Source organism: Aquarana catesbeiana, linkage group LG10 (assembly GCF_042186555.1).
Source record: "Aquarana catesbeiana isolate 2022-GZ linkage group LG10, ASM4218655v1, whole genome shotgun sequence".
NCBI classification, from domain to species: domain Eukaryota; kingdom Metazoa; phylum Chordata; class Amphibia; order Anura; family Ranidae; genus Aquarana; species Aquarana catesbeiana.
In genome coordinates this window covers 177,969,011-177,996,978 of record NC_133333.1, presented here as the reverse complement: position 1 = coordinate 177,996,978, position 27,968 = coordinate 177,969,011, and the positions used below count along the sequence as shown (strand labels likewise).

General features: G+C 44.6%; 1 protein-coding gene across 2 annotated transcripts in view; it reads right to left on the bottom strand.

The window, feature by feature from the left end:
* RER1 (retention in endoplasmic reticulum sorting receptor 1) overlaps positions 1-27,968 on the bottom strand; it is a 45,559-nt gene that overhangs the window by 8,298 nt on the left and 9,293 nt on the right. For both annotated transcript variants that reach the window (XM_073602995.1, XM_073602996.1), the window contains exons 2-4: positions 24,765-24,852; positions 20,610-20,714; positions 1,377-1,476 (exon numbers count right to left, since the gene is read on the bottom strand). In XM_073602995.1, the coding sequence (XP_073459096.1) occupies positions 1,377-1,476; positions 20,610-20,714; positions 24,765-24,845 (286 nt within the window). In that variant the 5' untranslated portion in view covers positions 24,846-24,852. The remainder of the gene's footprint in view (positions 1-1,376; positions 1,477-20,609; positions 20,715-24,764; positions 24,853-27,968) is intronic.

The following is a 27,968-nucleotide window of genomic DNA, read 5'->3' as shown; positions in this document are numbered from 1 at the left end:
TGGGGTTTTTATTTTTTACTAAATAAACAAAAAACATACATTTTGAAAAGAAAAAAAAAAAATCTATTTTTCATAGTTTGTTATAGAATTTTGCAAACAGGTAATTTTTCTCCTTCACTGATGTGCGCTGATGAAGTGGCACTGATAATCAGTGTACATGTCCCTTTTAGAGAAGCCATTTATCAAGTCCCTCCTCCTCTCCTCTTGCTGTCAGTATGAGGAAGAGAGTGCCCATAACCAGCTTCTATTTACATCCATGATCAGCTGTGATTGGACACAGCTGATCATGTGGTAAAGAGCCACAGACACAGTGATCACAGAGTGCGCCGCCCTCGCTCCATCATATGATGGCCCCCCAAAACTAGCTGTCCGCGCTGCAGCTGTCATTCGGCTTCTGAAAGCGTTCCAGTGGCTCATGAGACGCTCGGAATGCTTTCAAAAGAAAGTCAGCCGCTGGCTGAAAAAAACAATACTGGGGTTATAAACGATATATCTTCAGCCATAATCCCGGTAAACCACAACATCTATATCTATATAATAATTTTTTTATTATTAGATTGCGGTGGGCAAGTGGTTAACCACATACAATGTTAAATGAGCTGTACAATAAAGTAATAGACTTCACGATTAACCCACATATAAAAAACTTCTGATTGCCTAGATTGCACAAATACCTGTCACACCACACTGAATGGCCATACAATTCCACAACATATGCCAAAATATGACTGTCTGGCAAGAATATCTTGCTGCTGGAGCGCCACGGATACACAAGTAGTCAGCATTTCCCAAATATTGAAGTACTGGATTTAGCATGGGTTAAAGTGATAAAAGTTGTTTTTTTTTTTTTTTTCTTACAAATAACAAACATGTCATATTCGTCTGCTCTGTGCAGTGGTTTTGCACAGAGCAGCCTCGATCCTCCTCTTCTTGGGAACCTCGCCGGCACTCTTGGCCTCTCCCTTATGCTGAGTGCCCCCAAAGCAAGCAGCTTGCAAAGTGGGTACCTAGGCAGGCTCGCTCCCAAGCCACAGCTCTGCGTGTCCATTCACGGCTCGGCTCCACCCCCTCTTGGCTCATTGGCTGGGATTGTCTCAGCCAATGAGAAAGGAGAGTCCCCGGAAGGCCAAGGCTCTTGTGCAGATCGCTGGATCAAGACCCGGTTCAGGTAAGTATTTGGGGGGCCAGGGGGCTGCTGCACACATGGTTTTTTAACCTTTGTGCGTAGAATGCATGAAGGTAAAAAACCTTGAGCCTTTAGAACCACTTTAAAGATTTCTGGGAGATATTTGCCAGCATATGGTTACACGGAAATTTATCAACACCGCCTTTACACAGTAATTAAGATTCCAGTTAAAAGAAACAATAAAATGTACCTGAATCTTCCATTAAGGATGGGTCTACCTTTGGGGATAAGAACGCTATGAAGAGATTTAGGTGGTAGATACCCAAGGCATATGTTACTATATACCAACCCTGCAAAAAAACAAAATAATATATAAATCTTGGAAAAAGTTTGGAAATGCAAAATAGAAAAAATACAATAGTGTAAACATCCAAATTGAACTTAAAAAGGTACATTATAGCTTCATTTTTTTTCTTTTTAATAACACAAAAACACATGTCATACCTGCTCTGTGAAATAGTAGTGCACGAAGCAGCCCCGACCCCCTTTTTCTAGGGTACCCCGCCAGGCTCCTCCTCCTCTTCGGAGCACCCGTGCAGGCTCGCTCCCAAGCCACCCGCTCGGTGTCTATTGACCACCCCCTCACTCGTTTGGCACAGCATTTGACCAATGGTTCCCGCTATCAATTTGCGCAGGGAGGAGGGAGAGAGCATTGCTCTCGCGCACATCGCTAGATCGTATCGGGCTCAGATAAAAAAAAGTGGGCAGGGTTCTGCAGCACAGAAGGTTTTTCACCTTAATGCATAGAATACATTAAGGTGAAATACCTTAAGGCTTTAGAACCACTTTAATGTGTCAGTCTACACATTTTGTATAGTTCAGATATTCCAGCAGCTACAGCTCTGCACCTAAGCCCTCTCGTTCAGTCTCTTTCTGCAGCCTTTAGAGAAAAGCTGCACTCTCACTGCTGGGTTTTCATTTCTTCTAAATTATAGAAAAAGCAGCATAGGGAGTAATATCCTATGTGCAAAAGGGAACAGAGAGATAAAAATGACAATGGAGAGGATCTTACACCACTAGTCTCTCTGACTCTTTAACCACTTCAATACCTGGCACTTTCCCCCCTTCCTGCCCAGGACATTTTTTAAAATTTTCAGCGCTGTCGCACTTAATGACAATTGCGCGGTCAAACAAATCTGTACCCAAACTAAATTTTTATAATTTCCTTCCCACAAATAGTTTTCTTTTGGTGGTATTTGATCACCACTGGGGTTTTTATTTTTTGCTAAACAAACTAAAAAATATCGAAATTTAAAAAAAAAAAAAAAGAAAAAAAAGTTTCTTGGTTTCAGTTATAAAAATAGGATTTTTTAAAACAGCTTACCTGTAAAATCCTTTTCTTTCGAAGGACATCACGGGACACAGAGCCACAGTAATTACTGATGGGTTATATAGGTATCACTGGTGATTGGACACTGGCACACCCTATCAGGAAGTTCAACCCCCTATATAATCCCTCCCCCTTGCAGGGATACCTCAGTTTTGTAGCCAAGCAATATAGTGTATTAGAAGAGGGGCGGGACCTCTGTGTCCCGTGATGTCCTTCGAAAGAAAAGGATTTTACAGGTAAGCTGTTTTAAAAAATCCTATTTTCTTTCTCGAACATCACGGGACACAGAGCCACAGTAATTACTGATGGGATGTCCCAGAGCAATGCTACCTGAGGGGGGGGAACCACGACCAAGTAGGGTGCAATCAGACCTGAGGACCCTGTACCGCTGCCTGCAGCACACTACGCCCAAAGGCGATATCCTCATGCCTTCTCACATCCACCTGATAGAATCTGGTGAATGTATGGACTGAAGAAAAGGTTGCGGCCTTGCAGATTTGAGCCATAGAGGCCCGGTGATGCACTGCCCAAGAAGCACCAATAGCCCTTGTGGAATGTGCCCTGATCTGAAACGGAGGAATCTTCTGCTTCAGACCGTAAGCTTGAATGATCAATTGTCGAATCCATTTAGAAATGGTAGCTTTTGACGCTGCCTGTCCTCTATTGGGACCCTCTGGCAGCACAAACAAAACATCCGTCTTGCGGATCTGAGTAGTTGCCCCTAGATAGGCCTTAACTGCTCTTACTACATCCAACGAATGTAGAGATCTCTCTTCCGGAGAACAGGGATCTGGAAAAAACTAAGATGAGGGCGTAGTACCACTCTATCCTTGTGTATAATCAAATAAGGCTCCTTACAGGAAAGAGCTGCTAATTCTGATACTCTTCTAGCAGAAGAGATGGCCACCAGAAAAATTAATTTCCTTGTCAACAAGACCAAAGGAATCTGACATATTGGTTCAAAAGGCTGTTTCTGTAACACAGCCAGGACCAAATTCAAGTCCCAGGGGTTTAGGGGCGCTTTAACCAGAGGATTAAGACGCATCACCCCCTGAATAAAGTTTCGGACCAAAAAATGCGAAGCAAGTGGCCGCTGAAATAATACTGATAAAGCAGAGACCTGGCCCTTGATGGTACTCAAGGCCAGCTTCATCTCTAATCCCATCTGTAGAAAATCAAGGATTCTACCTATGACATATTTCCTGGGATGCCAACCTCTGGATTCACACCAGGTTATATAAGCCTTCCAGACTCTATGATAAATCATCCTGGAAGCTGGCTTCCTTGCATTAATCAAGGTAGATATGACAGGACCTGAGAGCCCCCAACTCTTCAGAACGTGGGTCTCAATAGCCAAACAGTCAATTTTAGCGTTTGTAAGGCAGGATGGAACACTGGACCTTGAGATAACAGGTCTGGGCGTACCGGTAGTATCCACGGGGAACCCACCGTCATCCTTACTATTTCTGCATACCAAGTCCTTCTTGGCCAAGTGGGGGCCACCAGAAGTACCGACTTCCTTTCCTGCCTGATCCTGCGAAGGAGTCGTGGTAGTAGCAGAATAGGCGGGAATGCGTAAATCAGTGAGAACCGATGCCACGGAATCACCAACGCATCCGTCCCGCATGCAAGAGGATCTTTTGTCCTTGCCACAAATCTGTCTATCTTTTTGTTGAATCGGGATGCAAAGAGATCTACATCTGGAACCCCCCATCTTTGGCATATGGCCCAAAAGACGTCAGGATGCAGAGACCATTCCCCTGGAAGTAACTGCTGGCGACTTAGATAGTCCGCCTGCCAATTCTCTATTCCCGGGATGAAAACTGCCGATATGCATGGCACATGCTTCTCTGCCCAGACTAAGATCTGGTTCACCTCTTTTTTGAGCAACTCGGCTCCGGGTGCCTCCCTGATGATTGACATAAGCCACTGCTGTGGCATTGTCGGACTGGATCCTGACCGGACAACCCTGTAGCCTGATAGTCCAGGCCTTTAGAGCTAGATGTATCGCCCGGATCTCCAGAATGTTGATGGGTAAGGTCCTCTCTGTCTTGGACCATACCCCTTGGACCGCAGCCTGTTCCAGAACTGCTCCCCAACCTGACAGACTGGCATCTGTTGTTACCACCGTCCAGGTAACCGGTAGAAAGGATTTCCCCTTCTGCAGGTTTTCGGGTATGAGCCACCAATTAAGGCTCTGACGCACCGCATGCGACAGGTGCATCGGAAAGTCTAATGCCTGAACCTTCTTGTTCCAGGTCGACAGAATACTGTGTTGCAGCATTCTTGAGTGAAACTGAGCATAGGGAACTGTTTCGAATGAAGACACCATCTTCCCTATTAGCCTCATACAAAGGCGGACTGAGGGACCCTTCTTGGTCCTTACTGTCAGAATCATCTCTCTCAAAGCAGTGATCTTTGCCTGAGGTAGAAATATTTTCTCCTGGCTTGTATCTATAATCAGACCTAAATACTCCAGTCTTCTTACTGGTTTTAGGAAAGACTTTTCTAAGTTGAGGATCCAACCTAGGTGTTCTAGATACCTGACCGTGGTCCTCAAGTTTCCATTCAAAGAGGCTACCGACCGGTCTATCAAGAGCAGGTCGTCTAGGTATGCTATGACAGCTATACCCTGAGCCCTTAATCTGGCCAGAGGAGGAGCCAAGATCTTTGTGAACACTCGAGGTGCAGTGGCTATCCCAAAAGGCAGAGCCACAAACTGGAAACGGCGCCCTCCTACCTCGAAGCGCAGAAACTTCTGATGAGCAGGAAAAATGGGCACATGCAGATATGCATCTCTGATGTCTATTGATGCCAGAAATTCTCCTCCCTGCAGGGTGGGAACTACTGTTCGAATTGATTCCATGCGGAAGGATTGAATCCTTAGGAATCGGTTCAGATCCCTTAAGTCCAAAATGGGCCTGACATCCCCATTTGGCTTTTGGACCGTAAAAAGGTTGGAATAGAAGCCCAATCCCTGGTCCTTTGCGGGAACTATCATAATGACCTCCTGCGACAAAAGTCGCTCTAACGCTAGAAGGAGCGACTGCTTCTTCTCTGGGTCTCTGGGAACATTTGATCTGAGGAACCGAGGAGAAGGGAATTCCTGAAACTCCAGCTTGTACCCTAAGGTTACCGTGGAGACTACCCATCTGTCCTGGAAGTCCTCGTGCCAGAGCTCTGAGAACTGTCGCAGTCTTCCCCCCACTCGAGTGAGCGGGGGCGCCCCCTCATGCAGAGGTCTTAGTGTTTTGCCTAGTAGGCTTCTTTCCCCAGGACTTCTTTTGTCCCTGGGGTTGACTCTTGTCTCTGGACCCCGATGGAGGCGGCCGTCGAGACTGCCTGGAGGCTGAAGCCCCCGGCGCTGGGGAAAGAGTCCGTTTGAAAGAGGGACGCTTACTCTTCTTCTTGACAGGTAAGAGAGTGCTTTTCCCACAAGAGATTCTCTTGATATAGTTATCCAAGTCCTCTCCAAACAACCTTGCACCACGAAATGGAAACCCAGCCAGTAGCTTCTTACATGGTGCTTCGGCTGACCAATTTTTCAACCATAGGATTCTACGTATATGCACCAACCCCAGTGAAAGACGGGAGGTTTGCACGATAGAATCTCTAATGGCGTCAACCACAAAGCATAAGGCCGCTGGAAGGTTAGCAAACCCCTGGGCCTGCTGTTCAGGTAATACTTTGATGACCTGCTTAACATGGTCTCTTAAGTATTGACAGACTCCAATCGCTGCTACTGCAGGTTGGGCCACTGATCCTGCTAAAGGAGAAAACATCCTTCAATAGGGATTCCATCCTTTTATCTACAGGATCCCTGAGCATCTGAGCATTGTCTACAGGACAAGTCAGGCTATTATTTACGGAGGAAATGGCGGCATCAATAGCCGGTATTCCCCACATTTTAATAAACTTTTCTTCCATCGGATAAAGTGTTGAAAACTTTCTCGGTGGAAAAAAACGTTTGTCTGGGTGATCCCACTCAGAATAAATAAGCTTTTCAAGTAAAGTATGAACAGGAAAAGCATGTGCTGCTTGGAAAGGTTTCAGTGACCCCAAAGCAGAAGAGGATTCTTTAGCAGTTTCAGGTATGGGCAACTTAAATGTGGATCGGACCAATCCAGTGAGGATCTGCACTAAGACTTTCTCCTCTTGGGAAGTCGCAGAGGGTCCCTCTCCACCTGATTCCCCCGAAGAGGAATCATCCATCCCATCCCGATCCTCTGAAAGGGACTCATCTCCTTTATCCCAGAGCTCCTCTGTCTGAGGGTCTTGGGGAACAGAGGAAGGCCTAGTGCGTTTTCTTCCACTGAGTGAAGACGTAATCACGGCCATTAATCTTTCCTCTAGACCATTAATGGTTGAGGAAAAAACCTCTTGTGTAATATATACAGGGGCTGAAGTGCCAGAAGCAGGTGTAGCCCCTGACCCCGATGGCTCTCCCTGGCTAGCCGTCCCTGGCCCATCTTTAGGGGGGGAGGATGCTGCCGACAGGGGGCCCTCAGAACCTGAACGAGATCCCCTAGTTTCTCTGGTTCCTGGGGTGCTTGAACCTCTTCTACCCATAGTGCAAAGCAACAAGGTGTGAGGTATACAAATGAACACTGCCCGCTGAGCGATGTAGTCTGGCTAAAAGCCTTGCTACCCAATGCTCAGTCTGGTGTTACTTCAGTAAATGCTGCCTAGGAGAATGCCTGTGTCCCACCTTACATGCGACCGTCAGCTCTGTGTCTCTCAGAAGGCTGAGTGCACCTGTACAGAGTGCCTCTAATAGCCTGCAGCTGGCCTGAGTGGGAGTCTAAACACTCTGTGCTGACATCCCGCCCCCTCCTCTACCGCCCCCCCCCCCCCTGAGTTTTGAAAAAAAACGAGCGCTTCCCGCACTGCCGACTCTCCTGTCATGCTTCTGGAGAAAAGGCTGGGGATGGGGGGGGGGAGAAGGAGGGAGACTGGTAACAAGATTTGCCTGAACGGCTATCTTCAGAGATGGTGGCCATTAGGCCACAGAGCCCGGGTGGTATAACCACTTTCTAGACCCCTGTGGCCCCTCTCTAGCCTGGGGGGAACATTCAAACATGAGAAATCCCCCCTTTCCACCTTACCTGCTTGCAGCCTGCTTTGAGATGCTGGGAATAATCAGCACTGAACACCTGAGACAAAGTCAGCATGTGTAGGTTTGTGCTCTTGGCAGCCCCCGGTGGTCACAATAGGCATAGCATGCATTTACCTTAAAGGAGAAAAGCCACTAGAACTCAAAAATTCTGTGGAATCTCCTCTTACCTTATCCAGCCGCAGGGTGCTGTTTACACAGACCCAATCTTCACCTCTCACGGTGGGCTCCGTTTGAAAAAACCGTCAGAGACTGGGGCCCCCATCAGTAGGGGGATCCAACAGTTCTGGGACCGTAAAGCACCTCGCCAGAAATTAGGAAGTTTAAAGCCATTTTCTGATCTGCGGGGTCCAGCTCTCTAAAAAGAGAAGCATTACGGGTAAAACCTCGTTTCTTCGGACACGAGGCCCGGGTACCATTCAATTCGGCCATGAAAAGACACTTTGAATGGATCCGGTTCGCCTGGCTTGCCCCAGTATAGGATCTTAGGATATTCCCTTTGGCGCTCAGCACAGGACATCTTTACACGTCCATCACCTAAGACACTGGCGTAAAAACTGAGGTATCCCTGCAAGGGGGAGGGATTATATAGGGGGTTGAACTTCCTGATTGGACACTGGCACACCCTATCACCAGTGATACCTATATAACCCATCAGTAATTACTGTGGCTCTGTGTCCCGTGATGTTCGAGAAAGAAATTTAATTTTCTCCTTCACTAATGGGCACCGATGAGGTGACACTGATATGTAGAATTGATGGGCACTGATGGGTTTCACCGATAGGCAGTACTGATGAGGTGGTACTGACAGGCATTACTGATGGGCATCTAAAGGGCACTTTGATGGAGCACTGGCAAGCGTTCCTGATGGGGCACAGACTGCCAGCTGATGGGCACTGATTGGCATTGTTGTGGCACATTTCATGGGGGTTGTGCTGATAATCAATGTGCTGATTATCAGCGCAGACACCACTCTGACAGGGAGAGCCAATCAGCACGAACCGGGGAAAGCTGCTTACCGGCACTTTTCCCCGGTTCACGTTGTGATCAGCTGTGATTGGTCACAGCTGATCATGTGGTAAGGAGCCTCCGTCAGAGGCTCCCTACCTAGATCGGAGTTGCTGTGTGTCAGACTTACACACAACAACAGCGATCTTCACGCTGCGCGCCCCCACGGTCTTGTGCTGGCATGTTATTCTGAAAGACGTCAGGATAACAGAACCACCACCCGGCTGTCATTCTGCTATAGGCCAGGTGGGAAGTGGTTAAAGGATGAATGTATTTAACTTAAAGTGATCCTTTAACTAGGGGAATAAAGTTAATCCAACAGTCCCCGATAAAACAAGAACATTTATACTCGCCTGTCTTGTTGGGTGTAGAGTTAATTCTTCATTCATTCAAAAAGCTGCAAGCATCATACACTTCCAGGTATGTCAGACAGTGTGTACCCCTCTGGGCTCTTTGGTTTATCCTGCAGGACAAAGTGGCTTCACCCGTTAACCCTTTAGTCACTACAAGACACAGTAATGACTTAGAGGCCAGCAGGTGAAATCACTGCATCCAACGGGGGGGGGCACACTATGACACACCCCAGAAATGTCAAATGGAGCTCTTCAAAAGACATTCCCCACCACTCACCAAATAGGCAAGTATAAAAACTTTCCTATTATACAAGGGGGGTTGCTGATACACCTAGCGACAGGGTCATTTTGAGATCAGCTTTGAACCTCTTAACATTTCAGCCAATATATTAACCCAGTAAAACTGACCTGAGAGTGTTAACACTACCTGACCTGCCTAGATTAGCACAGTATTTACTAGTTCAATGACTCCCAATCAAACTGGTCACAGATGCAGAAAAAAGGGAGGCTGGCTCAAAGGCCAGGCACATCACTTCCAGCTTGGCACATAATATATTGTGAAAGCGATGAAGTGCCAGAGATAATAAAAACACTATGCTGGCCTCTCCCAGGTTAGGTAGTGGACAAAAGTACTGCGCGCTCTGCAGAGTTTTTGGCTACAAAGGCCCAAGGGTTTAATATTTTTTTAAAGTTTTGAAATAGCAATTATTGTTTATCTACTAAGCTCTATTTGTATCCAAAATGGCCAACTGGTGCATTATTATTATAATAGAGGATTTATATAGCGACAACAGTTTGTGCAGTGCTTAACAAAATAAAGGCAGACATTACAATTTGGTACAAGAGGAAACAGAGGACTCTGCTCATTAGAGCTAACAATCTAAAAATGGAGGGTCAATTGAAAAAGGTAATAGCTGTGGGGCATGAACTGATGGCAAAAGTAAAACAGTGTATTAGTTAGAAGCAGTATAGGCTTCTTTAAATAGAAGGGTTTTCAGTGATCGTCTAAAGATGGCTAGATTAGGGAACAGTTGGTTAGATTGGGGTAGGGAGTTCCAAAGGATAGGAGAAGCTCTGGAGAATTCCTGGAGGCGAGCATGGGAGGAGGTGACAAGTGAGCTGGAGAGCAGGAGGTCTTGGAAGGACTGAAGAGAGCGGCTTGGTTGGTATTTTGGGACTAGGTTAGTGATGTAGCTGGGGGCAGAGTTATGGATGACTTTTTAAATTATTGTTAGTACTTTGAATTTTATTTGTTGGGTGAGTGGAAGCCAGTGTAGGGATTGGCAGAGAGGGTTGGAGGACACTGAATGGTAAGGTGGAGGAGTCTTGCAGCGGCATTCATTATGGACTGAAGGGGGGGGGACAGTCTATGTAAAAGTAATCCAATGAGGAGCGAGTTGCAGTAGTCAAGGCGAGAGATAACCAGGGAGTGAATTAGAAGCTTGGTGATGTCTTTGGTTAAAAAGGGGCGTATTCTAGAGATGTTGCGGAGGCTAAGGCGGCATGATTTGGACAGGAATTGGATGTGGGCCTGAAAGGACAGTTCAGAGTCTAGACGTAAGCTCACAGGTGGGAATGGTGCTGCGCTAATCCATAAATAAGCACGGATGAAAAGGTGCAATCATGCTAGGGTATTGCTGAGTTGATAACTAATCACCTGCACTCGGTATACAATATATATTAAACTTAAGCAAACAGTAAAAGGTATAAACGTGCTGTGCTCAATCAAAAAATATAAATAAATGAATAAGTGAGAATAGCCGGACTACACATAAATTGTAATATATAAAAACATCAACATGAGTGTTATAAATATGCAGTGTCAACACTTCGCATGTAGTGCTAACAATAAATAAATATCTTAAGCACTGATCACATACAAACTAAACCGCAAAAGTGCAATGTTACAATGGATGTCCGAAGAGATCACAATGTCTGTGACAGATGCAATAAAGTGTCCAGTGCCAACAATAGGTGCTCACAATTGTACGGAGACAATACTAAAGTTCAAGACAAATTGGCTTGTGCAGCAGAAAACAACTCCAATGCGTCATAAAACGTGCCAAACAGTGAAAAAAGTACTAGTTACTTACCGGTAACTGTCTTTCTGGGAAATCTTCCAGGACGGCACACCTGAGAGATGAGAGGATCCTCCCCACAGGAAACACAATCAATCAACAGCTGTTTTAAGTCCACACCCTTCCCCCTGATCCTCAGTTTGTAGAGAAGTAACTCCTGAATAAGGATGAGCTCCGGCGTGTTCGCATGGCGCACGTGCCGAGCCCGCCAGGAAGTCGGCACGGCGCAGCGCTAATCACAGGCAGGGAGACATTTCCCGATCTCTGCAGCCGCACATCGGGAAATGTCTCACTGCTTGTGATTAGCGCTGCGCCGTGCCGACTTCCTGGCGGGCTCGGCACGTGCGCCATGCGAACACGCCGGAGCTCATCCTTACTCCTGAACCTGGTTCACAAGGGAAATCATTCCTCATAGGCACTCACCTTCTAGTGTTCTAAAATTTTCCCTCCTCCAACGGGTGGGAAGTAGGCCTGCCGTCCTGGAAGATTTCCCAGAAAGACAGTTACCGGTAAGTAACTAGTACTTTTCTCAAGTCATCTTCCAGGACGGCACACCTGAGAGGATAATCAAGTACCTCAGGCCTACCTTAGGGTGGGACCACTGCAAGACTCTTGGCGAACCTCGGTTCTGCAGTAAGCTTTACCTTTACTCCATATGCTTGATGAAGGTATCATAGCTGGATCATGCGGCTGATCTGCCAGTCTACTCCACCGGTGTCCCTGCCTTCTCTGTTTCGGATGCAGGATCTAGGTGGACTGGGCTCTTAAAGATAGAATCAGAAAACATGTAGGTTATCAATGTTGTCTGTCACACATCTACCAACAATGGCCTATTCTGCCTATAGGTGCTGTTTAGAACCACTAAAAAGATTAATCGGAGACCTGTGTTGTAAGACAAGGACACTACATTGATCCATAAGGGGGCCTGTCTTAACACAACCCTGTCCAGGGAAATAAAACTGCCAAAAAAGGGGGGCCCCTGACAGACAACCCCTTTTTGTTCATTTTTAGCTTTACGTCAGCAAAGACTGAAGGGAAACCTACTTAAGGGAAATAGATTAACAAAAACTTAATCCCTGGGTTTAAGGCATGCCCAATCTATAGTTTTACTTACGCCTGAGAGCCTACTCAGGAGATTAACATCTATAGCAGGAGAAGAACACTCATATTGCTACATCTAGTTTTGCTAGAAGGGCAAAATGAAGGCCATGCACCGAGCTGTAACCTATTTGGTCGGGTATACATGTTTATACTTCATCTTCAGGCCATAACACTCCTCTGAACCGAACTTCCTAAGTTCTTATTAAACAGGGCGATTCATTATCGCCTTCCTCCAGTGACCCATAACTCTACTGGGCTTCAACCCTAGGAAATGGCTCTGGCATCCCTGAATGTAAGGGGTCGAGGCTTTCTGACATGTGACATCTGCACCAGAACTCCTGGCCCTTTCACGGAAGAGAAGGCTGAAATACAAAAAGGTGATACATGTATTATTAATATCACAAATAAAAAAATCATAGATTGTTGACATAGCACAATAGATTTAGACAGAAAGGACACAAGCATAGACATCAATGTTGTGTATCTGAGTGTGACTAGCTAAACCAAAATATCAAATATGGGAAGAGACCCAAATCTGAACCTCACAGTCTGGTTTTCTGATGTGCGGCCAATATGTAAGCATTAAAGACACAAACACACCTTAAATGCTGCGCATTTCTGAAGTGCAGCTAGCTAGGTCATAACTGGTAAATACAGAAAGGACGGAACCCCCTTTTACAGTGGTGTTTTACTGATGTACAGCAAAACAAGGCTATAAAGAGAAGACAGAAAGACCCAAACTTCTATGTTGCGTATTTATGAGGAACCACCAAGTACAGTTAAAAGACAATCCTTCCTGTTATGCAGTTCTGTAGTGCAGTTACATAGAACCAACAGAGAAAGAACACAAGCAACCTACAGCATTGTGTTTTTCTGAAGTGCCATAAGGTAAGGCAATATGAAACAGAAAGCACCAACAAGCTTCAATGTTGAGTACTTCTGCTGTGCAGCAACATAAAAACAAAGAAACAACAGACAGCCTTTACAGCTGCGATCTTTCTGGTCTACTGCAAAATAAGGCAATAACTCCACAATGAGTATTCCTGCAGCATTGCAAAACCTGAACCAGAAGGGACAGATAAGCTTAGGGTTCCCACACCCGTGCGACCCAACCTGCCACTTGGGACTGCAAGACGCATGAGAAGTCATACTATGGCTTCCAAAGGTTATCATTCGTGACTGTGCGACTCCAGGTCGCAGCGTATCCAGCAGTCCCTGCTTACGGAACCACAGACCTCAAGATTACACAGGTCGCAGGAAAAGCAGTTTTCGGGTCGAACAAACAAGGGGTCCCCATGCTGTGGCTCCCTGGAGGCGTGCAGCCAACAACCCCCTACTGTGTATACCTAAGAAACAGCAAGGAAGATCAATGAGAAACACCACTTACTGCTGTGCCTTTCTGATATACGGACGATAAGTCAGTAAATATAGGACATACAGGACACAAACAATGTTCAATCTTTGTGTATGTCTGATGTGTAGCTTATACCAATACTGAGCAGAGATGTCATTACCCTCAATGTGTCTCCCTGCTGAGCAGCAAAAACAAATCAGAAAAAGACAAACAACCTTCACTGTTGTGTCCTTTCTGATATGCAGCCAATAAGGCAGTAAACCTTCAATTTTGTATGTGTCTGATGTGCAACAACAATCTTGAATAGATATAGCACATCCAAGTGATTTGGCATGTGACTCAACATGTCAAATCGCATGCCTAAAATTGGCAGCCATTGCCGTTAATAGCACTGTCTGAATCAGCACGGGCCACTTTGTGGTGCTGCACTGATTACCAATGGCAGTATGTGTACTACCCCTGGCACAGGTTCAATTTTGTATTTTCCAACAAAATCAGGACCATCCGTCATCACTGCTGCCTTTCTGATAAGCAATAAGGCAGTAATACAGGACCCACAGACAGACCTCAATCTTATATATCTCTGATGTGCAATAATATAACAGTTCTGAATAGAGATAGCACATCCATATTGAAGTGATTTGGCATGCGACTCACATGTCAAATCGCATGCCAAAAAGCGGCATGCCAAAAAGCGGCAGCTATTGCCGTTAATAGCACCGTCTGAATCAGCACGACGCCACCTTGTGGTGCTGTACCGATTACCAAAGGCAGTATATGTACTACCCCTGCCATCAATCTTTCCTGCTGCCTTTCTGATAAGCAACCAATAAGGCAGTAATACAGGACACAAAAACCCCACAGACAGACCCCAATCTTGTGTAGGTCTGATGTGCAGCAATATAACAATTATGAGCAGAAATGTCATCACCAGACTCAATGATGTGCGTTTCTGGCGTGCGGCACAAAACCAGAAAGTACAGACCACCTTCCCTGTTGTATTTTCTGATCTGTAGCCAAACAAAGCAGTACCTTTAGGATATAAAGGACACCCAACTGCAGCAGAGATGTCACAAATCTCAATGTGTACTTTAGTTGTGCCACCAAACACCCCAGCAAGGACAAACCTTCACTACTGAGGTCTACTGGTGAGCAGCCAAGAAGGAGTCATGGTGTATCCCTTTATGAAATAACCAAACAGGAGCAAATTATTTCATAGGCATAGCCTGGGCTGTAGATACTAATCCTTCACCACCAGTGAAGGAACCAATCCTAAAATGGATGGACACCTTACTATAGTAGCTGTTGTCCTACCTTACCTCCGTAGATTGAGCAAACGATAGTAGGGCTGCAACTAACGATTATTGTCATAATCGATTAGTTGGCCGATTATTGTTTCGATTAATCGATTAATCGGTTAATAACCTTAAAAAAAAGTATGGTGTATAATTTAGTTAATATGTAAAGTTTAAAAAAAAGGCAATTTATTCTTAAACATCTCTATGCAGTGGTGAATATAAGTAACCAACTATATGGTTAGGGAGCAAAATATCTAATCCACTCTGAGAATAACAGACAGAAGAGATATTCTGTACATACTATTAGAGGAGATATACTGTATATACTATTAGGAGAGATATACTGTATATACTATTAGAGGAGATATACTGTATATACTATTAAAGGGTGAATCTGGTAAATATCATCAGACTCAGAGATCTATTTTTTATTTAAAAAAACAAACAATGTCTTCCCCGACAAATGACAAAAAATGTAATTTTAAGAACGTTTGTTCGATTTTCTAATTGTGTGGTCAAAATCGAATTGTCAAAGGATCTGCGGGAAAAGGTAGTTGAACTGTAAAAAAAAACAGGAAAGGGATATAAAAAGATATCCAAGGAATTGAGAATGCCAATCAGCAGTGTTCAAACTCTAATCAAGAAGTGGAAAATTAGGGTTTCTGTTGAAACCAAACCATGGTCAGGTAGACCAACTAAACTTATTTATATAATTTATTTACAGTAGAGATTATTTGCTCTATTTGTACTATAAAGAGCTCATTTTAGTTTTTTTTTAACCCCATTATGTTACTGGCCGATTAATCGATTATGAAAATAGTAATCGATTAATTTCATAATCGATTAGTTGTCGATTAATCGATTAGTTGTTTCAGCCCTAAACGATAGCCAGCTCATACACGGGTGGGGCTGATCAGTAACTAAAGTCTCAATGAGCCCAGCCCTAGAGACCAATATAAGACCTCTAAAAAGGGTGGTTACCAATTTAGCCTGGAGGTAAATAGCCACCTGCAGCCCTTAAAGAAACAATCATATAGCCATCTAGCTCTTGCATATGTTTGCACAGAAAATCCTTAATCAAAGGCTATAGGAAAAACGATTTATGGTAAATCGCTTTTAGATCTGTCACTGAGTGGACTGTAGCCCAAACCAACAAAAAGGTTTTTCTTACCCCCTGCATTAAAATATAACCACAATGTAAGAGTGGAGTGGGAGGTTGGAGCTTATGAAAAGTTACCCATAGCAAGCAACCCCCAAAAAGGAGGATCTGTCACAAGGGAACCCCTACTGTGCCACACAGAAGCTTGGTCCCTGCCACATTGTTGAAAGTTGGGTCAGCTTTTAAGCATCTTGGAGCAACTTTAAGCAGATTCCTAGCAGCTGGGCTAATAGGGCCAGATAACCTAGTGCACCTGCTGAGCAAGGGAGCTTACTCCTGAATCCTTCAACCATTGCACCATTAATAACTTGTTCAGTGGTATACCTGGCCAGTAAGGAACTCTTTGTTCTACCAGGTCACCCTCTTTGCTGTATTCACCCCTACTAATGTACCACAACCGGGTATGTAGGGCGAGGCTGACAACCTACTGTTGTGATAACCACAGTGTCTCTGCTATAAGAGGAAGCTGTGGCTGGTGGTTTTTAGCAGTAGCTTCTGGGCTATTTTGTTATGGAGACCCCAGGTCCTGCACTGCACCACTCAGTAAATACAGGTGGAAGGGGAAAAAATGCCTTACCTACCTCTTTCCCATCTGAGGTGGTTTAGGCACACTCGCTCCTCTGCACCACTTGTCCACCATACAGCATCTCTGATGTAGGAGGGAGCTGTGGCTGGTGTCTTTAGCAAAAGCTTCTGGGCTATTAGAATCCAGACCCCAGGGGAGATTATCTCAAATGCCCAGAAACCATCTGGCTGGGATTGGGGATTTTTGACTCACCGTTGTCGTCTTCCCCTTTTGCCACAGCCACCGGGCTTGCTTTTCCATCCTTATGGTCCACACGCAAGGAGGATAGCCGCCAAAGTGCCCCCCCCCCCCACAACTGCTGTCCCTTTAGGGAGCTGCAAGGTTAGGCTGTGTCCAGTCAGTATATACACATGGGGGGGGCAATGCCGTACGTTCCTCATTCCCATGAGGTGGTTTAGGCAGACATTCACCATAGTAAACTGGTGCCTCCTCGAAAGGAGGATGTGGGCGCCTGCTCCTGCTGACTCTCAGCCTTCCCTTCTGGGTAAGAACGCGGGTCGTTCAGGCGGTGCCCTCCCCAGCAGCCCACGCGAGCTACCAGGGACCCAGGAGTCAGGGGATACGATCCCCCTGGAAAGAACCGACGGCCAGCACCCCCGTCTGAACGGACGTCCGGACAGGTAAGGGGGGGAGACAGGATAAAGGCCCCTGAAGTTCTGGGGACACCACTGTACCCAGGGGCCTTCAGCTCTCAGGGGGGCTTTCCCAGTTTCTGCTGCCCCCCCCTGAGGAAAGGATAGGGGAACCCCCCGGGAAGGATAAATATATCCCGCCAGACCCAGAGGCTTCCCAGGCATTTGGTCCGGCTCCCAGGGGGAGACCACTAGCCCCAGGCTTCGGTCATTTGGAAAAAAACAAACAGTTTCGCCGTGTAGGGAGAAACACAATCAAAAACTGAGGATCAGGGGGAAGGGTGTGGACTTAAAACAGCTGTTGATTGATTGTGTTTCCTGTGGGGAGGAGGCTCTCATCTCTCAGGTGTGCCGTCCTGGAAGATGACTTGAGAAAGTGCAGGCAGCAACTGGATTCTAGCATCACTTGCTTAAATGAGTGGAGAGTGTGAAGTGTATAAACCAGTCCTCTTCATGCAGCAATCCTACACTGATAGGTAATGGCCCCTTACCTCATTACACTGGAGGTTACAGCATAAAGTAATCAGCGCTTGTGGTATCTCCTGTAGGGGTAGGTCCTGGGTCCCGGACTGTCTATCAATATACCTCAGGTCCACAGGGGGCATAACGGCCAAAGGAGAGACAAGGAAGCCATATAGTGTAGTATTTAAAACATTAGGGCTTTATTCACAAATAACAAACAGGGGTACTCACACAGTGAAAAGGCAGAGGATGAATTGTAACCAGACGAGCGGCGAGCTCGTACACTGCTGACAGTGGAAGGTGCCTGTCCCTACGCGTGGCTTCATCAGGGGATGATGAAGCCACGTGACCCGTGGCGCCACGCGTAGGGACAGGCACCTTCCACTGTCAGCAGTGTACGAGCTCGCCATCGTCTGGTTACAATTCATCCTCTGCCTTTTCACTGTGTGAGTACCCATTTGTTATTTGTGAATAAAGCCCTAATGTTTTAAATACTACACTATATGGCATCCTTGTCTCTCCTTTGGCCGTTATGCCCCCTGTGGACCTGAGGTATATTGAAAGACAGTCCGGGACCCAGGACCTACCCCCACAGGAGATACCACAAGCGCTGATTACTTTATGCTGTAACCTCAGTGTAATGAGGTAAGGGGCCATTACCTATCAGTGTAGAATTGCTGCATGAAGAGGACTGGTTTATACACTTCACACTCTCCACTCATTTAAGCAAGTGATGCTAGAATCCAGTTGCTGCCTGCACTTTTTCACTGTTTGGCACGTTTTATGAAGCATTGGAGTTGTTTGCTGCTGCACAAGCCACTTTGTCTTGAACTTTAGTATTGTCTCCGTACAATTGTGAGCACCTATTGTTGGCACTGGACACTTTATTGCATCTGTCACAGACATTGTGATCTCTTCGGACATCCATTGTAACATTGCACTTTTGCGGTTGTTTGTTTGTACGTGATCAATGCTTCAGCTATTTATTTATTGTTAGCACTGCATGCGAAGTGTTGACACTGCATATTTATAACACTCATGTTGATGTTTTTATATATTACAATTTATGTGTAGTCCGGCTATTCCCACTTACTTATTCATTTATTTATATTTTTTGATTGAGCACAGCATGTTTATACCTTTACTGTTTGCTTAAGTTTAATATATATTGTATACCGAGTGCAGGTGATTAGTTATCAACTCAGCAATACCCTAGCACGATTGCGTCGGTGCTTATTTATGGATTAGCGCAGCACCATCCCCACCTGTGAGCTTACGTCCGTATCAGGGGCCAGGCTGGACCCCATTCGGTGCAAGCTGCTTTTCCCCCTCCACCACTTTAATTACCATATGGTAGCGCAGGAATAACTTACTTTACAGTTCAGAGTCTAGGGTTACTCTTAGCACCGTGGCATGTGGGGACGGACTGATAGATGTGCCATTGATCGCGACAGAAAAGTCAAAACACATTTCATTGTGTTTTGATAGCATAAAAAGACACAAAAGCACATGATATGTTCAAAACAGTTTTAGTTTTATTATTCTGCATAACCCTTTTAAAATAAAGGTTTTTTCACTTTGTTTTTTTATTTGTCAAAGTATGAACTTTGAATTATTTCTTCAAAACGGATCTTAACTGATCGGACGTTGACGGACATGGTCAGTTAATATCCGTTTTGACGGATCTGGATGTAGCCTTGTACGTTAAGAAAAAAAAAAAAAAATGGATAAAAACAGAAGCGGAGGTTAACAGATGGTAACGGATGGTCATCCGTTTGCCCATAGGAATGCATTGTCGTCCGTTGACCGATGGAAGAAAAACGGATAGACGGTCTGTCCGTGTGAAAGGGGCCTAAGAAAATGTAAAAATTCCTTAGAAAACTCCACTTACCTTTCCCGCTGCAGGGTTTTCTGGGGTAAAACCAACAGACCCAATCTTCACCCTTCACAGTGGGTTCCGTAAAACCTTCAGGAACCGGGGACCCTCGGAACCCACAATCCTATTCCTGTAATAGCACCCTGACAGTAAAACTTTATGGCCTTAATACCAAAAGTACTGGATCCCGGGGTCCAGCTCTCTAAAAAGAAGCGTTTACAAGCAAAACCTCGTTTCTTCGGATACGAGGCCCGGGCACCATTCAATTTGGCCTAAAAGACACTTTGAATGGATCCGGCTGCATAGCTAGCCCCAGCAAGGATTGCTCCAGTGGAGCACAGCACATCTTCACTCATGACCAACACCTTAGACACTGGTGAAAAAACTGAGATGCTCCCGGTACGGGAGGGGTTATATAGGGAGGCAACTTCCTGTTTAGGGTGTGCCAGTGTCCAGCACCTGAAGGTGGACTATAACCCACATAGTAATTACTATGGCTCTGTGTCCCGTGATGTACGATTAAAGAAATGGCAGTGGAAGCCATGGGAGGCTATAAGCTGATCCTGGGAGGATGTGTAGATTGAGAATAGTAGAGTTTCAAGGACAGAACCTTGGGGGACCCCAACGGTAAGGGGAGTTGGAGAAGAGGAAGTGGAGTTGTAAGTGACACTGAAGGTGCGATGAGATGGGTAAGATTTGAACCAACAGTGAGCGCAGCCATAGAGACCAAGCAAATTGATACAGTTGACCACCCCCCCTCCTCAAATAACTCAAGGGCAGCGGAAAGGTCCAAGAGTAAGAGTATGAAATAATGACTGTTGGTTTTGGCTGTTAGTAAGTCGTTTGTGGGTTTTAGGAGGGCAGTTTCTGTGGAGTGCTGTGGGCAAAATACAGACTGAAGGGGATCAAGAAGGTTATTCTCAATGAGGTGGTTGCTCAGTTGGTTGTAGACAAAATGTTCAAGGAGTGTGGAGCCAAAAGGGAGTAAATATTATATTACAATTATAACAACCCCTGTGAAGTGCATAGTGCATCTTCAACAAAGCCTCCTACAACAGGGTAACAAAACCTACCTGTAGTATATAAACCCTTATCATGTAGAGAATGCTTAGGCCTACAGTCATCAGCCATCTCACTACTGCGTAAGGTGTGGATTTGTCTAGCCACGACTGGTAAATCTGAAAAAATAAAAAATGTAATATAGAAGCGGGTTGCAAGCATCAAAACAAAAAAAGATCCACTAAGATTAAATAATCAGATGGAAGGAATGCATCAAACAGGTCCAAGGCCAAAATAAAATTATTCACATGGGATTTTTTAAAGTGCTTCAATCAAACACATAAGAGACGGTAATTTTCAGCAATAAACAAACGTTTGGCTCATATAAAAAAAAATTACATAAAACACATTTTATGCAGTCTGTCAAAATCAACACATCGGTGTTTGTTTTCGAGTTCCCCCTTAAAGTGGAGTTCCACCCATTTAAAAGACTTTTAATAAACAGACACTCACCTGTCCCACGGTCCAGCGATGCAGGCTCACAAAGTCCCGCTCCTCTCCCCCTCCTTTCTGAGGCGCCGGCATTCTAGCCTTACAGCCGGCCGCGCTGCGAATGGTCGGGCAATCTTCTGGGACCTGTGACGTGTCCCAGAAGATTGCAGGGAGGGGGAGAGGTGAACTTCCTTCCGGCGCCTCAGAGCCAGAGGAGGAAGTGGGAGCCCATAAGCCCATAAAAACTGGGTATCCCCCCCCCCAAAAAAACGACATACCAAATGTGGCATGTCAGGGGGTCACCATCACTTAAAGCGAAAGTTCCATTTTTGGGTGGAACCCTGCTTTAACATATAGTTTGTTACCAGTTGTTCCTGCCAGTATATCTTTTTTTAATTTCCACACCAAATGCATGGGGCTGTGCTGGGCAACCTTTCCCATCGCAGTTCTAATGCACAGACAATTTGCCTTGAGTCCTAGGAGTTCAGCTCACACCAATGTGCTGCAGTGGTGCGTGCTGACAAAAATAGGATACACTCATTTTTTTTTCCAATTCAATGCGTTGCTACACAATACACCACATCACACTTGCGCAATCATTTAGAAGGTATCAGCAAATCTCCCCTCAATGCCAAACCAAACCCTAACAGGACAAGCTAACTAGCAAAAGTGGCATTTAGCCCTGGTTCACACCAGTGCGGCTTTGAAGTTGCGATACCCCCTTTCATGACCAGTTATACAGTTTATATTTGCTGATTGTTTCAGTAGACAGCTAATCTGGAACATGAGTCTCTCCCCTGCACTTCTGACACACTCAGCTGGTTGTTTTAACTTCCTCCCATCATGTGTTGCATTCAAGTAACCAAAAAAAGAAGACATTTCATTGCGCAATGAACATAGCCTCTATGGTGCTTTCTTTGGTAAGCATATGTGTTTACACTCACATGGAATACAAATAACAGCGCTTTTGAATCAGTCGCTGACCGCGATCTCCCTCCTCTCACTGTTCACTGTGTCTATCATACAGGCACATCGGATGACGTCACTGGCTCCTCCCAACGCGTTGCGTCACATGTCACGTGACTTTATCACCCTTGATAAAGTCACGTGATGCAACGCGTCGGAAGGAGCCAGTGACGTCATCCGATGTGCCTGTGTGATAGACACAGTGAACGGTGAGAGGAGGGAGATCGCGGTCAGCGACTGACTATCCTTTTTATAGTTATATGTAATGTTGTTCTTTGGCTCTGCGCGCCTCTGGAGCCCTGCTCCCGTTGCGATTGGACACAGTGGAAGCCAACCAGCGGACGTTGTGTCTGCCGAGAACCCTGCGATCGTTCATAGAAAGGCAGAATGGCGGTCTGCCTATGTAAACAAGGCAGACTGCCATTCTGCCAGAGAGGAAAATTGAGATCTTGTGTTTCTGCTAAGCAGGAACACGGATCTCTGTTTTCCTTTAGTCAAAGCACTCCTCCTACAGTTAGAAAGCACTCATTAGGGAACACATTTAACCCTTTGATTACTCCCGATGTTAACCCCTTCCATGCCAGTGTCATTTATACAGTGACGGTGCATTATTTTTAGCACTGATCACTGTACTGGGGTCACTGGTCCCCGAGTGTCACTTAATGTCAGATTTGTCCGCCGAAATATCGCAAAATTGCCGATAGCTGTCATTACTAGTAAAAATTTTTTTTTAAAAGTCCCTAAATCTATCCCATAGTTTGTAGACACTATACATTTTACGCAAACCAATCAGAATACGCTTATTGGGATTTTATTTTACCAAAAATATGTAGCAGAACACATATTGGCCTAAATTGATGAAGAAATTAGATTTTTTTACATTTTTTTTTATTGGATAGGTTTTAGAGCAGAAAGTAAAAAATATAGTTTTTTTTTTTCCCAAAATTGTCGGTCTTTGTTTATAGCACATAAATAACCGCAGAGCCAATCAAATGCCACCAAAAGAAAGCTCTATTTGTGTGAAAAAAAAAAGGACATACATTTTATTTAAAGCTATTCCCCAGAAATAGAGCTTTCTTTTGGTGGTTTTTGACCATCTCTGTAGTTTTTATTTTTTGCGCTATTAACAAAAAAAGACCAACAATTTTGAAAAAAACAAACAAACACAATATTTTTTAATTTCTGCTGCTATCTTCATAAATTTAAGCCAATATGTATATGCTGCTACATTTTTTGGTAAAAATCACAATAAGTCTATATTAACTTGTTGGCGCAAAAGTTAAAGCGTTGAAAATCTAGGAGATTTATTTTAATTTTTTTTTACTAGTAATGACGGCGATCAGCGACTTATATCGGGACTGCAATATTGCAGCGGACATTCTGACACCGAAACCTTTTGGGGACCAGTGACACTAATATAGTGATCAGTGCTAAAAAATATGCACTGTCACTGTACTAATGACACTGGCTGGGGAGGGGTATCAGGGGCGATCAAAGGGTTAACTGTGTGCCTAGCCAGTGATTTTGTGAGCTGTGGCAGGTGTTATTACTAGGGGCAGAGATGAAAATTAGTCAGAACGAGGCGATCTGCCGAACAATTGGCCGGTAAAGTGCACCCGCCGATCAGCTTCCACAGTGTGTAATCACAGCCAAAGCGAGCCGCCGAAGAGCGCATGCGTGCCCCCTACCTGGAAGTGTAAGATCACTTATATACGCAATCTGGTGCACAGGTGCTGCTCTGTAGCAGTAAAACTGCTATAGGGTTGACCTGAAGTGGCTAAAAGAAAAAAACTTTTTTTGGGAGGACCAGTATAACACATATATATTACTCAATTATTGTTTGAACCACAAGACGATTAGCCAAGAGAAGTCTTGGTTAATTATCTTGGGGTTCAAACAATAATTGAGCAGTACAGTGGAACCTTGTATTACAAGCATAATTCGTTCCAGAAGAATGCTTGTAATCCAAAGCACTATAGCATATACACTACAGCATATATTAAAGCGAGTTTCCCAATAGAAGTCAATGGAGAGTCAGACAATTCTTTCCAAAGTGACTTCTATGGTATGCAGTACCGCATGTGGCCAGAGGTGGGGGGGGCGCTGGAGATACTCGGAAAGACTCGGATGCATTCGGAAACACTCGGAGAGGCTCGGGAACGGAGTGTTTCCAAGTGGCTCTGAGTCCAGCCTAGTGCATCCGAGCGGCTATGAATGTCACCGGCGCCCCTGCACCACTGGCCAAATGCGGTACTGCAGACTGCAGATGCTTGAATCCTGCTAGTTTTGCGAGACAATGCTCGCAAACCGAGTCAGGATTAAAAAAATAAATAAAATAAAATAGCTTGTATTGCGAAACACTCGTAAACCGCATTACTCGCAATCCGAGGTAGTACTGTATATATGTGTGCTATTGGTCCTCCAATACACAGGGCACCAAAAAAAAAAGTGTTTTTTGTTTTAAATATGTGATTTTAATCATAAAACTTTTGTATAAAAAAATTTTATATTCATTGAGTTGTCTGTCCCATTTGTACCAGTAAAGGCTGACCACAAAATTTGGGTTTTAGCTATTAGGAGATTATACATACACACGATAGAGAGAGAGATGAGAGAGAGATTAGATAGATATACACACACACACACACACGATAGATAGCTAGATAAACACAATATATAGAGAGCAAAGGCATAGTAATAAAATTAAAGAAAAAGAAAAGATCCATGTGTTATGTTGCAGTATAAAATTCTGGCATTTACTTTGCACTTACCTGCCCTAACCTTGAGAAGAAGCGATATACCAGTGAGGGTTTGCCATGAACTGAGTCACCAATGCTGTCTCCTTCTGACATTCTGTTTCTGTGTAAAATGAAAGATTGAGTTGTGACAGATAATAAATGGCATTTTATAGCTGAAAGATGACGCAAAATAGATGAAATTAAAAACACACCATTTATTAAATGACCCTGGGGTAAAGTGGTTCTAAAGCCTCAAGTTTTTTTACCTTAATGCATTGTTAAGGTAAAAAAAAAAAAAAAAAAAAACAAACACCCGTGCTGCAGGTTCCCCCCAGCCCCCTCTTATTCTTACCTGAACCCAATCCAATCCAGTGATGTCTCCTTCCTCATTGGGCAGATTGATAGCAATCGAAAGCTGTGACAAGGGAGTGGGGGGCGGGCCCGAGTTGCCCAGGCTGTGTCAATAGACGCAGAGAAGGGTGGCTTTACAGTGCGCTTAGGTGGAAAATTGCTCTCCATGGGGGCACTTGCCGAAGAGGAGGGTCTTGGAGTGTCAGCAGGGAACCCCAGAAAAGGAGGATCGGGGCTGCTCTGTGCAATGGTTTTGTATGGCAAGTATGACATTTTTATTTTTTTTTAAATGAAGGTTTAATGTTACTTTAAATCCTTATCCTCCAAAGCTTTGGGTATCTAACAAAAGTAGTTGAACAAAGTTGCCTTGTGCCCAATATGAGCGCTAGGATCATCAGTGTGCGGACAGCATTCAGCTTGTTACCCATGTCTGTGCTCCTGTAACATGTCCTTCCTGAAGAAACCAGTGTCACAATGACAGCTATTGAGGGAAAAAAAAAAAATGGCGCACTCAATAGAAGCAAAAACCCAACAGGGGTTTAAAGTGGTTGTTAACCAACTTTCACATTTTACTATAATCCATTTTTATCACCCAATATATTGCCTCCCTGTCTTTGTGTGTTATTAAAAAAATAATCCTTTACCGTATTTCACAGCGGCTCCCATGTAAATGGCCATGTCTCCTCTCTGCCCGTCTTGCAGTAGCAGCGGGCGGAGCCGAGGTTTTCCCGTTGACGCCAGCGGTACGCAAGGAGGAGGGGAGGGAGGAGACACAGTGGGTCACGTGATCGCCAGGAGCTACGGTAAAGGAGGATTTGTTTTAATAAAACAGACAGTAGGGCACTGTAAGGGGAGACAGAACGGATAGTATAAAAATATATTGCTTATTCCTGCAGCAGGAGGGGGATGGGGCGGCACTGTGCAGAGAAGGGGGGGAGGGTGACAGAGGACACACACAGAAGAGCTGGCTGCGGATGATGGAGGCACGTAAACCACAATGTCAGGGGCTCAGCAGCCATGATTATCATGGTCTGTTTACAAAGGGGAGGGGAGAAACTGGCAGGATCAGTCAGGTTTTTTAGGTGTTATGGGGGTCCAAATTAAACAGCACTACCACTGTGCAAAATCCTTTAAACGGAGCAGGATCCATATTTTTTTATTTTTCGGGTTAACAAACGCTTTAAACCACTTCAGCCCCGGAAGGATTTCCCCCCTTAACGACCAGGCCATTTTTTGCGATACGGTACTGCATTGCTTTAACTGACAATTGCGCTTATGCGACATTGTACCCAAACAAAATTGATGTCCTTTTTTTCCCACAAATAGAGCTTTCTTTTGGTGGTGTTTAATCACCTCTGTGGTTTTCATTTTTGCGCTATAAACAAAAAACTGACAATTTTGAAAAAAAAAAAAATCATACAAGCTTTACAAAAATAAAATTAGTGAAAGGGCCAATGCTCTATTTTCAGAGTCAGTATTAGGAATCAATAGAAATTTCTATTTATTGTTCATACTCAGCCAAATCCAAACAGCTGTATTTGCCTAACAGAACCCAATGTTCTATCTTGCAAAGGCACAGTGAAACACAACAAGGGTTCCAATCCTTCCCCATTATATCAATTTTTCTAATTTTCAGGTAGACAAACACTTTAAAAAGGTAAGGTTTTCCCTTTCACACCGAGGGCTTTCACACTGGAGCGGTGCGCTGGCAGGACGTCAGGAAAAGTCCTGCCAGCAGATTCTTTGGAGCGGTGAAGGAGCAGTGTAACCGCTCCTCCACCACTGCTCCCCATTGAAATCAATGGGGCAGCGCTGCGATACCGCCGGCAAAACGCCGCTCCGGTGGCGTTTTGCGGGTGCATTTAACCCCTTTTCGGCCACTAGCGGGGGGTTAAAACCGCCCCGCTAGCGACCGAATAGTGGCGCTAAAACGACGGTAAGCGGCGCTGAAAATAGTGCCACTTTACCGCTGACGCCCCCCACGGCTTGGTGTGAGAGCCCTCTCATGCATGTTTTTACTATATGACCAGTTTAAACTACTCAGATATTCGGTCCATTTTTTAAAACTGACAAGTTTGTAGAGGCCATTCTGCCGACAGCCTTAAAGTGGAATTAAACCTTCCTATCCTTTACAGCCAAGGAAGCTGCTTCTGTTTGATCTGCAACTGCCATGGTTCTGCACATGTGATCAGTTATAACGCCATTTTTTTTTTTTTTTTTTGTGCAGAGACCCTAGAAAATAAAATCGTGGTTGTTGCAATATTTTATGTCACACTGTATTTGCGCAGCAGTCTTTCAAATGCAATTTTTCTGGAAAAAATACACTTGAACAAAAAAAACAAAAACCAGTAAAGTTAGCCCAATTTTTTTGTATATTGTGAAAGATGTTACACCGCGAGAATCGTGATCTTTATTCCAAGCAAAAAATCATGATTCTCATTTTAGCCAAAATCGTGCAGCTCTAGTTTAGTTCTACTTAATGATTTATTGCTCCTCAGGGGCTCTAGGCTTCAGCAAAATGGCTCCAGCAAGAAGAAACAGCTGCAATGCTGGGGGGAAAAAATGACAGCACACACTCATGTTGGTATCAAATAATAATGTGGAACGTATGTTCCTTGCTAAAGAACATTATTTTTTATCAAGTTATGGGTAAAGTTCTGCTTTAAGTGGTAGGAGTCTTACATTCCTTTCTCCCTCCAATCAGCTTGGAGCCTAAGTGATTTTAAAAAGCTGCCCAACTTTCCCTGGATGTTACAGCCCATCCTCAGAGGAGCACTGGCTTCCAAAGCAGTTACAGCTAAGATTTGGAAGACCATTGAAAAGTAATGGGTTTTCAAAAGAAGGCCATAGAAAGCCAAAAAAAAAAAAAAAGTAGTGACAGCCTTT